General features: G+C 44.4%; 1 protein-coding gene across 3 annotated transcripts; it reads right to left on the minus strand.

The window, feature by feature from the left end:
- Positions 1–584: 584 nt before the first annotated feature.
- zbtb8os (zinc finger and BTB domain containing 8 opposite strand) lies at positions 585–12,849 on the minus strand. Of its 3 annotated transcripts, none has more exons than XM_055656661.1 (7): positions 12,714–12,830; positions 9,615–9,639; positions 6,884–7,005; positions 4,676–4,758; positions 3,451–3,503; positions 2,775–2,811; positions 585–2,659 (listed from the first exon to the last, which is right to left on the minus strand). In XM_055656661.1, the coding sequence occupies exons 1-7, from the start codon at positions 12,793–12,795 to the stop codon at positions 2,573–2,575; spliced, it is 489 nt and encodes a 162-aa protein (XP_055512636.1). In that variant the 5' UTR covers positions 12,796–12,830; the 3' UTR covers positions 585–2,572. The 3 variants fall into 3 exon arrangements, with proteins under 3 accessions (XP_055512636.1, XP_055512637.1, XP_055512638.1); XM_055656662.1 differs by having other exon boundaries at positions 12,747–12,801; XM_055656663.1 differs by lacking the exon at positions 6,884–7,005 and having other exon boundaries at positions 12,722–12,849.
- Positions 12,850–12,894: the final 45 nt, after the last annotated feature.

The raw sequence follows: 12,894 nt of genomic DNA on the forward strand, positions 1-12,894 counted from the left end.
CTGTGGAACTGCAAGGGACTCATCAAAAGTAGCTGGTCTGTGGATTGGTTTCCATACTAATGGACTTGGCTCGACCTCTGATACTCAACACCAGTGGAGGGAGTGCTGCAGCATTCTTTGAGGGAATGAGTGTGGAGATACACCCAGTGTGCAGGGTAAGAGCATCAGACAGCTTCCATTCATGGTTAAACCCTTTTCCTACAGTTATCTCAGTCCCCTGTAAGGTAATCTGTTAAATGGAAAATACAAGTATATTTTTAGTTTTTAGAGATCCAGGCCCACAGAAGCCATGCCGACCAGCGATCCCTGCACACTTACACAATCTTACACACTAGGGACAATTCACATTTATACCAAGCCAATTAACTTACAAACCTGCATTTCTTTGGAATGTGGGAGGAAACCGTAGATCCCGGAGAAAACCCACGCAGGTCACGGGGAGAACGTACAGACAGCACCCGTAGTCAGGATCGAACCCAGGTTCCTGGTGCTGTAATGGGGCAACTCTACCGCTGCGCCACCGTGCCGCCCGTTATGTTAATATTGGCAAGTGTGACAAACCAGACACAGTACGTTCAAAATAGTTTATGAAACAAAGACATTTTGTGATAACTTTATTGTACTTAAAAACTTGATCAGAGTAAAAATTAAGAATACTTCAAATAATTCACAATCAAGATACATCTGACAGTAAAAGTCCAATCTTTACAGTGTGTAGGTGAAGCTGAAGCCACAACCAAAAGCAGAAGTTCCCCTGAAGCAGAAAATAACTGTTGTGAAAAGGAGAGATTTAAATCACTTGGAAGCTGGAGGCTGCAGATAGGTGGTGTGGTTCCTTGATGATATTGGTTGTTTACTGGGATTGGATGGAGTATTGGCATCAATGCCCTCGCATGATCAAGGCAGGAGGAAAGCAGAGAGACATAAAACTGCAAATGTTGGAATCTGGAACAAATAAAAATGCAGGAGGAGCTCAGCAGGTGAGGCAGGCAGCATCTGTGGAGTGAAAGGACAAGTCTGGAGAAGAGTCTCGACCCACAATGTCGTTTGTCCATTCCCTTCACAGATGCTGCCTGACCCGCTGAGTTCCTCCAGTGCTTTGGGCTTGGCTCATGGGGAAAACAACATGCATTTAAGATACTTTTGATATTCCCCTCAAACGTGGATTTCTCCGGGGATAATTTACAGATGGGAAGAAGTTTGCTTTGCTTGGACATGGAGCTACAAGACCATGCATGCCAATAAAAACCTTTGCTGGTTCCAGCCAAGCCAATAGACAAGGCATTTTATAGAACCATACAGTACAGGAACAGGCCCTTCAGCCCACAATGTCTGTGCTATAACAGAGGGCAGATGACATTTTGGGTCGGGACCCATCTTCAGACTGGCATTGTTCAAACATTGTCTGTTCTTTATGATCTAAGATGCCTGGGAGAAATGGAAACGGGAGCAGTTGATGATGGGGAAGTAATCCTATACTGACTGCTTTGTTATTTCAGATTTCCAGCAAACTCTCTCAATTTTCCAAATAATTTATTTGTAGAGTAAAAGATCATTGTGCATTACCAGTGGGGAGCTTTCAGTGTTGGCTTCATGGTTTCCCTCCCTCCTGTACACGTGATTGTTATTCACATTTTATCCTAAATCCTCAATATCATTAATTCATAGAGACACCACATCATTCAACAGGTAGACCACTCCATCTACAGCATGTGTGACAAGGTCAGCTTGCTGTGTTCACATTCATCTGTCAGGTATATTTCACTTCCACGAGGTTTCATGTCTGATATATACATATAAAAAAATAATACCCCAAAAAAACAATTTCTCCAGTACTGAAAAAGGTCACCAGTAACCACAATGTTCGCTGAACATTGTAGAGGCCTGGACGAGGTCAGGAAAAGGCCAGACGCCAGGCAGGTTCAGAAGGCGTTTAATGAATCATGGCAAACACACAGAACGGCCTTGGAGCAGCTAGCGGGAAAACCCCATGGGCAGACAATCGTCCCTGTCTCTCAAGGGCCGAGGGGGATGACCCAAGGAGTAGCCTAACCCCCAGGGACCGCCACAACACGTGGATGAGTAACCTTGTCCAAAGACAAAAGAAATGTTCCAGAAGGGCGAGAATTTGGTAAAAGAAATGTGAAATTCAAAGGTACATCATCCATAGTAGATCAATCTACTAAATGAGAATTATTCCAAGTAGATGGGGATATACCCTACAGCACAGCACACTCATTTCTAATTTACCGCCTCATCGTTGCAATCATCTGTTACCCTGGCTTGTAAACATTCAGATTTCTTTATCCAGTTCAGTATAGGAATATATTTTAATATATTAAAGACCATTTTCTTAGCAATTATTTAGCACACTTTGACACATTATTACCAATACCAAAATACTCAATGCTTTTAGTGTACAAATCAAGGTGTGGGTACACCTCGAACTGTTCACACTGGCACACTGCTGTACACCAATGTCGCTTTCAACTTTTAGAGGTACCATCACCAACAATCATTAAAAAGATATACTTTGTACATAGTTTAGATTAGTGCAAACAGAAATAAAAAATCAAATATCTATAATGACAAAAATGTGAGGAGATTCGTCCTCGTGAATCTGCATAGCTGAGTATGTGATGGCTTTCACTTCAGTGCCCTGTAAGTGTAAACAAGACAACAAAATAATTGCTGGGTATGATTCTGGGCTTTGAACACGGCAATCTCTAAAGCCACAAGGGAGGGCCACTAACATTTCCAACTTCACCCCTTACCTGCGGATGTTTGGCTATATCAAATTCTTCACCCCACCTTATGAGGAGAAAAAAAATTGGTACATTTCAGAGTACATTTAAAAATATAAATATGAGACACCAGACAATAATTTTGCACAAACTCCCCTTTCCACTAAAATGCTTATTGAAAGTAGGCTTAAGTGTTAGAGACAGGATACAAGGTCATATTTTCATTGAACAAATGTACCCAGCAAATGGATCTCACTCAGTTCAGTGGATGCATCAGAATAACTCAATAAATATACACTTATTCTCATCACCAAAGGGAATAATAATTTGCACACAAACCCACAGGCATTCATTGTCAATTTCCACAACTTCAAAATCACCACAGTACAAAAGAAACCTCTGAAACCTCTCACATCTCCCAAATCATCGTTCAATTCACCCATTAGATTTCATCCCTATTTATGAAAATGTAATGGGGATGAGTAAATAGACAATAGGAAGGGTCTCAACCCGAAACTCCAACAATTCCTTCTATCTAGAGATGCTGCCTGTCCCGCTGAATTACTCCTGCATTTTGTGTCTATGATATTATATATATAAAACATAAAAGTGCAAAGTCAAAAATAATAATGCCACTGGACCCAAAGATTGCTAATTCTCTAGACTTGGTTGGTATTCCCACTGTTCTGTGAAAGTACAGGCTTACCCTATTGATCGAATTGTATAATTACTTCTGTCCAAGTGAATCACTTTCATCTCCTAAAAGAGAAACAAAGGAACGTTTACAACAGCAACAGCAATTAGTAAACTTTCTAATGACAACAAATGGGTTAACTTTAACTGGGTCATCCCATCCAAACATGTATAGACGGGCCCCAACCAGAAACACTGTTGATCTATGTTCTCCAGAGATACTGCGAAATTACTCCAGCACTTTATGCCTTTGTTTTGTAAACCAGCATCTGCAGTTCCTTGTATCCAGGTATTTTTGTGTGATAAGATACAGGTTCAAGATTGAGATTACTCACACTTGAAGCTTTCAAGGGGGGGGGGGGGGGGGGGGGGGGGGGGGGGGAAAAAGAGGTCATAGGTTCATAAGTGATAGGAGCAGAATGAATCCATTCGGCCCATCGTCTACTCCGCCATTCAATCATGGCTGATCTATCTCTCCCTCCTCACCCCATTCTCCTGCCTTCTCCACATAACCTCTGACACCCGCACTAATCAAGAATCTATCCATCTTTGCCTTAAAAATATCCATTGACTTGGCCTCCACAGCCTTCAATGGCAAATAATTCTACAGATTCACCACCCATTGACTAAAGAAATTCCTCATCCCCTTCCTAAAAGAAAGTCCTTTCATTCTGAGGCTATGACCTCTAGTCCTAGACTCTCCCACTAGTGGAAACATCCTCTCCACATCCACTCTATCCAGGCCTTTCACTATTCCAGAGGGGCCCTTCATACTAGTATGACTATCTTTGTCGCAGGAAATTTGTCTCAACTTAAAATATGTTTTGATAAAAGTATTTCTTTCAAAAAGTGTGTTTTAGGTTATAGAATATTGTTTTGCACTCAAAATGGAGATGATTGGGTTATTCTCTGGTTAATTAATTCATAAGCTCTGCACCTACCCGATCTCATCGAATGGTACACTGTTGTCAATAAAATAATCCGCTCTGAGCTAAATAGGTTTCCACTTTCTCTGCGAGCTTAATCTATGATTCAAAAGTTCTCAAACCCTTCACTGGACTTATTTCATGTACATTTAAAGTAGGAATGTATAAATTTGCAGGACTGCTTAAAATTCTTAACACCTTTCAGAGGGCTGGTTCAGATTTTCTACAACATAGCTATAGTAGCACAAACAATTCATTTCATGTTACTACTATATTAGTTCATGCACAACTTATTTTCAAACAGTCACTGACCCTTGGAATAAAAAACAGTTCTGCACTGAACTGATACAGCCATTCAGCCATGAAATTATAGAGTAGAGATAACATGTCATGTCCTAAAAGAAAACAGAAATATTAGAGTTAGGGTGGAATTACTGTATTATATTAATCATGCAAGTATTCCTGCAACTGACTGAGCAACAGCATATAGCATCTTCTGGTGATCAGCATCACCTGAGAGATGGAGGAGGGAGATGGGGAGGGGTGGAGGAGGGAGATGCCCCCTCCCTATCTACCCTCACTCCCACCCTCTCAACCCTGCTCTCTCTCTACCCCCCTCCCTCTCTCTCTACCCCCTCCCTCTCCCTCTCTACCCCTCCCTCTCCGTCTACCCCCTCCTTCCCTTCCCCCCCTCCTCCCCCCTCCCCCTGTACCCCCCCCCCCCACTGTACCCCCCCCATCTCTCTCTCTACCCCCCCTCTTCTTCTCTCTCTACCCCCCTCCTCTCTCTCTCTACCCCCTCCCTCTATCCCTCTACCCCCTCCCACTTCCCCCCCTCTCTCTCTCTCTACCCCCTCCTCTCTCTCTCCCTCTCTGCCTCTCTCTACCACCCTACCTCTCTCTCCTCTCCCCCTCCATCTCCCTACCCCCTCCCCCTCCCTCCCTCTCTCAACCCCCTCCCCCCCCCTCCTTCTCCCTACACCCCTCCCCCTCTCTCAACCCCCCCCCCCCCCCCTCCCTCTCTAGGGATTTAAGAGGGAGGGTGGAGGAGGGAGGGGATGGGGGGTCACATGGGGGAGCAGAGATCACAGAAAAACACAAACTCATTGAAAGGACCCCGGGGGGGTCGCATTGAAACTTACCGAATAGTGAAAGGCCTGGATAGAGTGGATGTGGAGAGGCTGTATCCACTAGCGGGACAGTCTGAGACCAGGGCTCACAGCCTCAGAATTAAAGGATGTTCCTTTAGCAAGATGAGGAGGAATTTCTTTAGTCAGTGGGTGGTAAATCTGTGGAATTCAATGCCACAGATAGTTGTGGAGGCCAAGTCAATGGATATTTTTAAGTCAGAGATAGATAGATTCTTGATTAGTACGGGTGTCAGGGGTTGTGGGGAGAAGGCAGGAGAATGGGGTTAGGAAGGAGAAATAGATCAGCCATGATTGAATGGTGGAGTAGTCTTGAAGGGCCGAATGGCTTAATTCTGCTATCATTTACGAACTTATGAAGTCCATGGAATGTTTTGCTTTTGCAGGTTTACATCCTGCAGGACAGGTAAATCAGCAATAGTTTCACAGCACACATAAGACAGCAATAACTAAAGATTGAAGCTATGCACTTAAACCATTTTCCACAATTACAGTTGGGTTTCTTTCAGTAACGGACTGGAAAATGCAGTTTGTATGTAGTAGCGTATCAAGAGTATTTTATTGTCATATACACCGAAGCGGACCAATGAACGTTTTACTTGCGTCAGCACCACAGGTTTTTCACTGTACCTCGGTACATTTGACAATAAAATAAACTGAACTTACAAAACTCATGCATTCTGGAGGACAAACCCCTCCGCAAAGCAAATTACAGTCTGAGGAAAGGGTCTCGATACAAAACGTCACATTCCTTCTCTCTGGAGATGCTGCTGTCCCGCTGAGTTACTCCAGCTTTTTGTGTCTATCTTCAAATTACAGCCTTCTCTCTATTCCAAGTGTCTTCTGTCCCTAATTGATTGGGGATAATCAGCATGGCCTTGTCCAGTGTAAATGTTATCCCCTAAATTTGTTGGATTTTTGTTTGAAGAGGCACCTAAACACATTGTTGAGGTCTGTGCAGTCTACATGAACATTAGCAAGGCCTTTGACAAGGTTCCACAAGGTAGCCCATGAGATCTCGGGTAAGCTGCCAAAGTGTATCCAATATTGGCTGGATGCTAGCTCGGAGACACAAGGTAGTTGTGGTGGACAGTTGGCCGTCCTGAATGGAGTCTGGTAACCGGCAAATAAAAATGTAGATCACGCAGTCACATAAAACAGCACGAACATTTAAAACTGATGCCCTGCAGCCTTCCAGTATCACAGGACTTGATGCTCACAAAACCAAGCACATGTACCCGAAGCAGCTGATTAACAAATGACCCTGCCACACAAGGACGCTCACATAGAGGATAACAGGGTCATAGTTGGTTGAAAATCTATAAATACAATTAAATCAACCATAATGTATTTACTACAGAGGTAAGACAACCTTCAGCCTTCACTTCAAGTGTTGTTAAGGGCTGCACAGTTTCTATGTCTGTCATATAGCCAAACATGGCCATTACAGCCTGTTCAAAAGCCTCTTCAACTGTATCACCCCATGAGTGCAACCTGGAAAACAAAGGGGCACAGTTCAGGGCCTTGAACTGAGAGTTCATTCTCTTGCCAAGTAATATGCAGGAAGTATAGTTTACACATTCTCTTAGCCACAAATATGCATTAAGCTGAGGCTTTATAAATCACTGGTGGGGCCACATTTGGAATATTGTGGGCAGTTTTACACCCCATGTCTGAGGATGTGCTGGGCTTTACAGGAATGAGATTTACAGAGGAAACAATAGAAGCTAGCTTTCATCAAATGGCTTGGTTGTGAAGAGCACTCAAATTTAAATGTTAACATATTTTAAAGGTTGTGACCATTTCTAACATTTACAGCTCATGTACCAGCTCATTATTGGCACTTGAAACAGGCACTAATTGTGACTCTTGATTACTGATTTGTACTATTTCTATACACTTGTATGCTATCTAAGTTGAGCTTATATATAGTAATACTTGTACTGAACTGTATGCAAAAATGAATTTCACTGCAGCCCGCTTCATGTGACAATAAAGTACCTTTAAAGCATGTTCCCGATTGTACCATTATTGCATTGGTAACATGATCACATTTCACATCATTTTCAGATTTCCCTACCATACCTTTGACATACCCAGGAACAGGAATATTGGGTCCATTTTGATAGCTTTGCATTTTAATAGATTATTATTGATCTTTTGCTTCAGTACCACTTTGCTGCACTCTCTCTTGACATCCAAAGATATATCAATGACTGCCTTGAGCATACTCAGTGACTCAGCCTCCACAGCCTTTCGGATGCAGAAATCCATTTTCATTCCACAGCTAAATGATTTGTCCCTTAGTTTGTCCACCCTTGTCTACTGACACCCCCCCCCCCCCCCCCCCCCCCAATGAAATAGCCAATTTCACATCTATCCATCACAAACTGCTTAAGAATTGTGCATGGTTCAATTAGTACGAGTCTCATTCCTCTAACATCTCAAGAGTATTGAGCCATCCTCTCAATTTTACTATTCCTGGTATCAAATTGGTAAACTTTTGTGGAACTTTAAATGTTAAATATTGTCACAATACTTGAAACTCCTCATTAAAAACTTAAAGCACATTAATGTCATCCAATCTGCTTGTGTGGTGTATCTAAACTCATTCAACAAGTAACAGCTGCAAGCAGTTTGGTATTAATATCATTCAAAATATTTTTTCTAGATATGGTCCGTTTGCTAGGCCAGATTCTAATTGGAAGAAGGTCAATGTTTGGAACTCAATTGGAAAAGCATGAAATACTTTACATGCCTAACTAAGTTAAATCTTAGCGATATGGGGGATTATTTATGTGCTAATGACCAGTAGAAACTTTAATAAGTAAGCCTTGGTTGTGAAGTGACACGTTAATTAAAAATAATGCTTAGTTGATTATTCAAAAGGCACACAGGTTTCAACGTTCTACACTGGACAGATAGAAAGATGATACAACATCAATGAAACATTTTGAAATGAATGCAAGCTTTAATTCTGTAATTCATTAATTACATCTCTATAATACTAAAACTCTTCATCTTGTTTGAGTGTGTATGTGTGTGTGTGTGTGTGTGTGCGTGCGTGCGTGTGTGTGTGTGTGTGTGCGTGTGTGTGTTTGAGTGTGTTCAATTGTGTGTGCGTTTGTGTGTGTTTGAGGGTGTGTGTGTGTGTGTGTGTGTGTGTGTGTGTGTGTGTGTGTGTGTGTGTGTGTGTGTGTGTGTGTGTGTGTGTGTGTGTGTGTGTGTGTGTGCGCGTGAGAATTCTGGTTAATTCCTATTTTCTTCCAAACGCTAGGCCACGGCCTTCCCATTTTCACACATTCTACTCACATTTTCCCCGTCGAGGCAATAAACATCTTCCCGTCATATTCCCGCCTATATTTCTGGAATTTTTAATTGTTTAAAGTTTTAAAATAAGCCCGAAAACTCACCCTTTTCGGAACCCCCCCCCCAAGTGACGTCACAATGCACTCGCAAGGCAGGACGGGACACTCCGGGAGGGAGGGGCACTCCAGCGCTCGCGTGGCGGCGGCTCCTGGCGCCCGATAGCGAGGGTGGTGCCGCGGGCCCTGGCTGGAGTCGAGCCTGGTGCTCCAGCTGCAGTGAGAGCCGAGCTCGGGGCTTGGGATGGGGCCGTGACCGGAGCTGAGAAGGAAGCCGCTGCTGGAACCAAGGGCGAGCCTGGGTCCGGTGTCAGGACAAGCCCGGAGATGAAGTCAGGGCCTGGACTGCAGCCCAGGCGGCGGCCGAGCTGACGGCTGGAGTCTATAGCCAGGGCCGGGCCGCGTATGAGAACCAGGCCCTGGCACTGCTCTACGACCGGGGTAGGTCCTGGGGCAGGGAATGGGAGTGAGGGGCAGGAGGATGAGGGAAATGGGGTGGGGAGTGGGGTGGCATTGGGAGACGGTGGGGGCGGGGTGTAGCAGGGAGATGGGGAGGGGTGGAGGCGGTAGATGCCCCCTCCCTATCTACCCTCGCTTCCACCCTCTCTACCCCCCTCCCTCTCCACCCCTTGGTCTAATACTTGGTCTAGTAGTATATAAACTCCTCTCTGCTAAAACATTTGAGCTATGTTAGCACCTCTTTCAGTTCACTTTACAATAGACATTTTGAGAACTTACTGAACATCAGCAGTGTGATCCAAATCTAAAGAGAAAACAGAATTGAAAACTCAATATCAATGTCAGTAAGTTATCAGTCATGAAACGCCTAAAAATATCACTGCAAAATATATACGTGGACAGTTTTATCCCTTAGCACCAAAAGGGTACATGAACTTGTTCAATTACTGATGTTGTTAATTGCTCCACATTATATCAACTTATATCATTTTGTCCAAAGCAGAGATTGGACTTTCCTGCCCAAAGTCACATCAAGTATCAGGGATCGAGAACGCTGTCTACCTCATTATTTTTCAACGTCAACAAAGCAGAAATATTTCACGGCACTTCACAGAAGCATTAGCAGACACAAAGTGTTTCCATTGTCTGGGGTATTAAACCATAAGTTTGCAATTTGAGTCACTTGTGTTTTTCCTGGGAAGATAAAGTTCACCACAAAACCAATTACCTTTGAATTTCTCTTTTTCACAAATGTTATAAGCACTGAGTGACCCAACTATGGGGAGGAATGCATTGTCCATGCTCAAGTTTAACTGAAATCGTAATGACAGACATTGTAACACAATTTGGCTCTTGAACTGAATGAGCAGTAATTTCGTTGAAGGGGTGGATGTAAAGTTTTTTCCTGGTTGGGGAGTCTACAACAGAGGGGGTCGGAGTCACACATGGGGATAAATTCTTTACACAGAGGGTATGACCTATTGGATTTCACAGCCCTACTGCACTGTTCAGTCACTGAATATATTCAATACAGGTTTATAATTAGTAACCAAATTGAATGATATGTTGTTACTAAAGAAAATAGGTACCAAGTCAAATATCAGCCATTATCTTACAGGATAGTGGAACGGGCAAGATTGATTTACAAACATTTAAAAAAAAATCAGAGGCGATTTTAAAAGCACAATAAAGGAGATATAGAAAATAGGTGCAGGAGTAGGCCATTCGGCCCTTCGAACCGGCACCGCCATTCAATATGATCATGGCTGATCATTCCAGGATCAGTACTATATCCCTTGATTCCGTTAGCCCTAAGAGCTATATCCAACTCTCTCTTGAATACATCCAGTGAATTGGCCTCCACTGCCTTGTGTGGCAGAGAATGCACTAGGGTCAATATACAGTATATCCGTTAATCAACAGATCCAAAACTGATCATCTGGTTATAATGCTGATTTCAGAATTCCAAAAACTATTCTTGAGGAAAGCTATGTACTATGTTTTAATACTAAGAATGTGAGGATGGCACAATTCTAAAAAGGTACGTATAAGTTTGAGGAAAGTCACAAAATGCTGGATTAACTCAGCTGGACAGGCAGTATCTCTGGGGTGAGATCTCTCCATAGATGCTGCCAGTCCCGCTGAGTTTAGCATTTTGTGTCTGTCTTCTGTGTAAAAAACAGCATCTGCAGTTCCTTTCGACAAATGTGTGAGGACATACGTGCAACTATTGACGGGAAGCTTAAAATGGTCAAAATAAGTTTAAAGATTTTATACGTACAGGTATTGGTACAAGATTCAGGAAGATATAATGAACATTTACACAACAGTGGCTCAACCATTGCCCAGTTCTGGGCCACAGATTTTATGAAAGATGCAAAGGCATTGAAGAGCATACAGAAGAGACATAACATCTCTGGCGATGAGAAGTATGGAGTTTTTTATGACCATAGGACAAGGTGATGGTGGCGGGGAAAGAGGCATTTAAAACCACTATGGGTTTAGCCAAAATAAATGGTAGAGTACTCCCACTAGTGATGAAGTGGAGTGCACCACCTTCCTTACATGGTGAGTGGTACACAAAAATCCTGGAGAAACTCAGCGGGTGCAGCAGCATCTATGGAGCGAAGGAAATAGGCAACGTTTCGGGCCGAAACCCTTCTTCAAACTGCTGCACCCGCTGAGCTTCTCCAGCATTTTTGTGTACCTTCGATCTTCCAGCATCTGCAGTTCCTTCTTGAACAAATTCCTTACATGGTGATCACCTTCAGTGAGTTGTCAGTGTTCTCTTTCTGTGCTACTTGACTTTTATTGCGCTTATAAAATAGCTTCATGTTTGTAAAGCCCTTGTGCCCCTTACACTCTTCAGTAGGATCATAGCTGACCTTTTACTTAGCACCTCGTCTTTAAGTCCAAATCACGGTGGCGCAGCGGGTAGAGTTGCTGCCACAGCACCAGAGACCCAGTCTCAATCCTGATTATGTGTACGGTCTGTGTGGAGTTCGCACGTTCTTCCTGTGACCGCGTGGGCTCCCTCTGGGTTATCCGCTTTCCACCCACATCCCAAAGAGGTGTAGGTTTGTAGGTTGATTGGCTTGGGTAAAAATTGTAAATTGTCCCTAGTGCGTTCAGGATAGTGCTAGTGGACAGGGATGGCCGGTCCCAATAACCCTTTCTGGCTGAAGCCCCCCCTTCACCAGCTCCAGTTTAAATTCCATTTGGAATATTTTGGAGGACCAAGAAACCAAGACTCGGTTTGCCGAAGGGCTTGTTTCTGCGCTGTATCTGTAAACATTTCGCTCAAGAAGGTGGACACAAAAAGCTGGAGTAACTCAGCGGGACTGGCAGCATCTGTGGAGAGAAGGAATGGATGACGTTTCGGGTCGAGACCCTTCTTCAATTGGCTTCTTTCCTGTAGGCTTGTGCCCACACACTGACTGACTTGCATCCCGGGGGCATGAACATCGAATTCTCCCAATTTTGTTAGCCCTTGCTGTCTCCTCCCCTTCCTCAGCCCCCCTGCTGTCTCCTCCCACCCCCCAGCCTTCTGGCTACTCCTCCTTTTCCCTGTCTTGTCCCCACCCACCCCCGCCCCCGATCAGTCTGAAGAAGGGTTTCGGCCCGAAACGTCGCCTATTTCCTTCGCTCCATAGATGCTGCTGCACCCGCTGAGTTTCTCCAGCACTTTTGTGTAACCTTCGATTCTCCAGCATCTGCAGTTCCCTCTTAAACACTGACTAGGCCCCGCCGTCGCCCCGGCAACGGCCCGACCCTGGGGACGGACACAGGCCCCGCGCCTCATCGGGGAGACCAGGCGGGATCCCGGCCCCGAGCACCCCCTGCTATACCATGCCATGCCCGCCCCACTCACTCACTCACACTCGTACTTCTTGGTGACGGGCGGGTACTTGCGTTTGACGGCGCGCTGCTCGGCCGTCAGGCTGTACTCCCTGTCGTCCATGTCTGCCGGGCTGGGCGGAAGTCCCGCCCACCGACCCGCCCTCCATTGGGTACAGCCCCCGTCAGTCACCCAGCACTGCTGCAGCCATTGGTGCACTGG

The sequence above is a fragment of the Leucoraja erinacea genome, chromosome 26 (genome assembly GCF_028641065.1).
Source record: "Leucoraja erinacea ecotype New England chromosome 26, Leri_hhj_1, whole genome shotgun sequence".
Lineage (NCBI taxonomy): Eukaryota > Metazoa > Chordata > Chondrichthyes > Rajiformes > Rajidae > Leucoraja > Leucoraja erinaceus.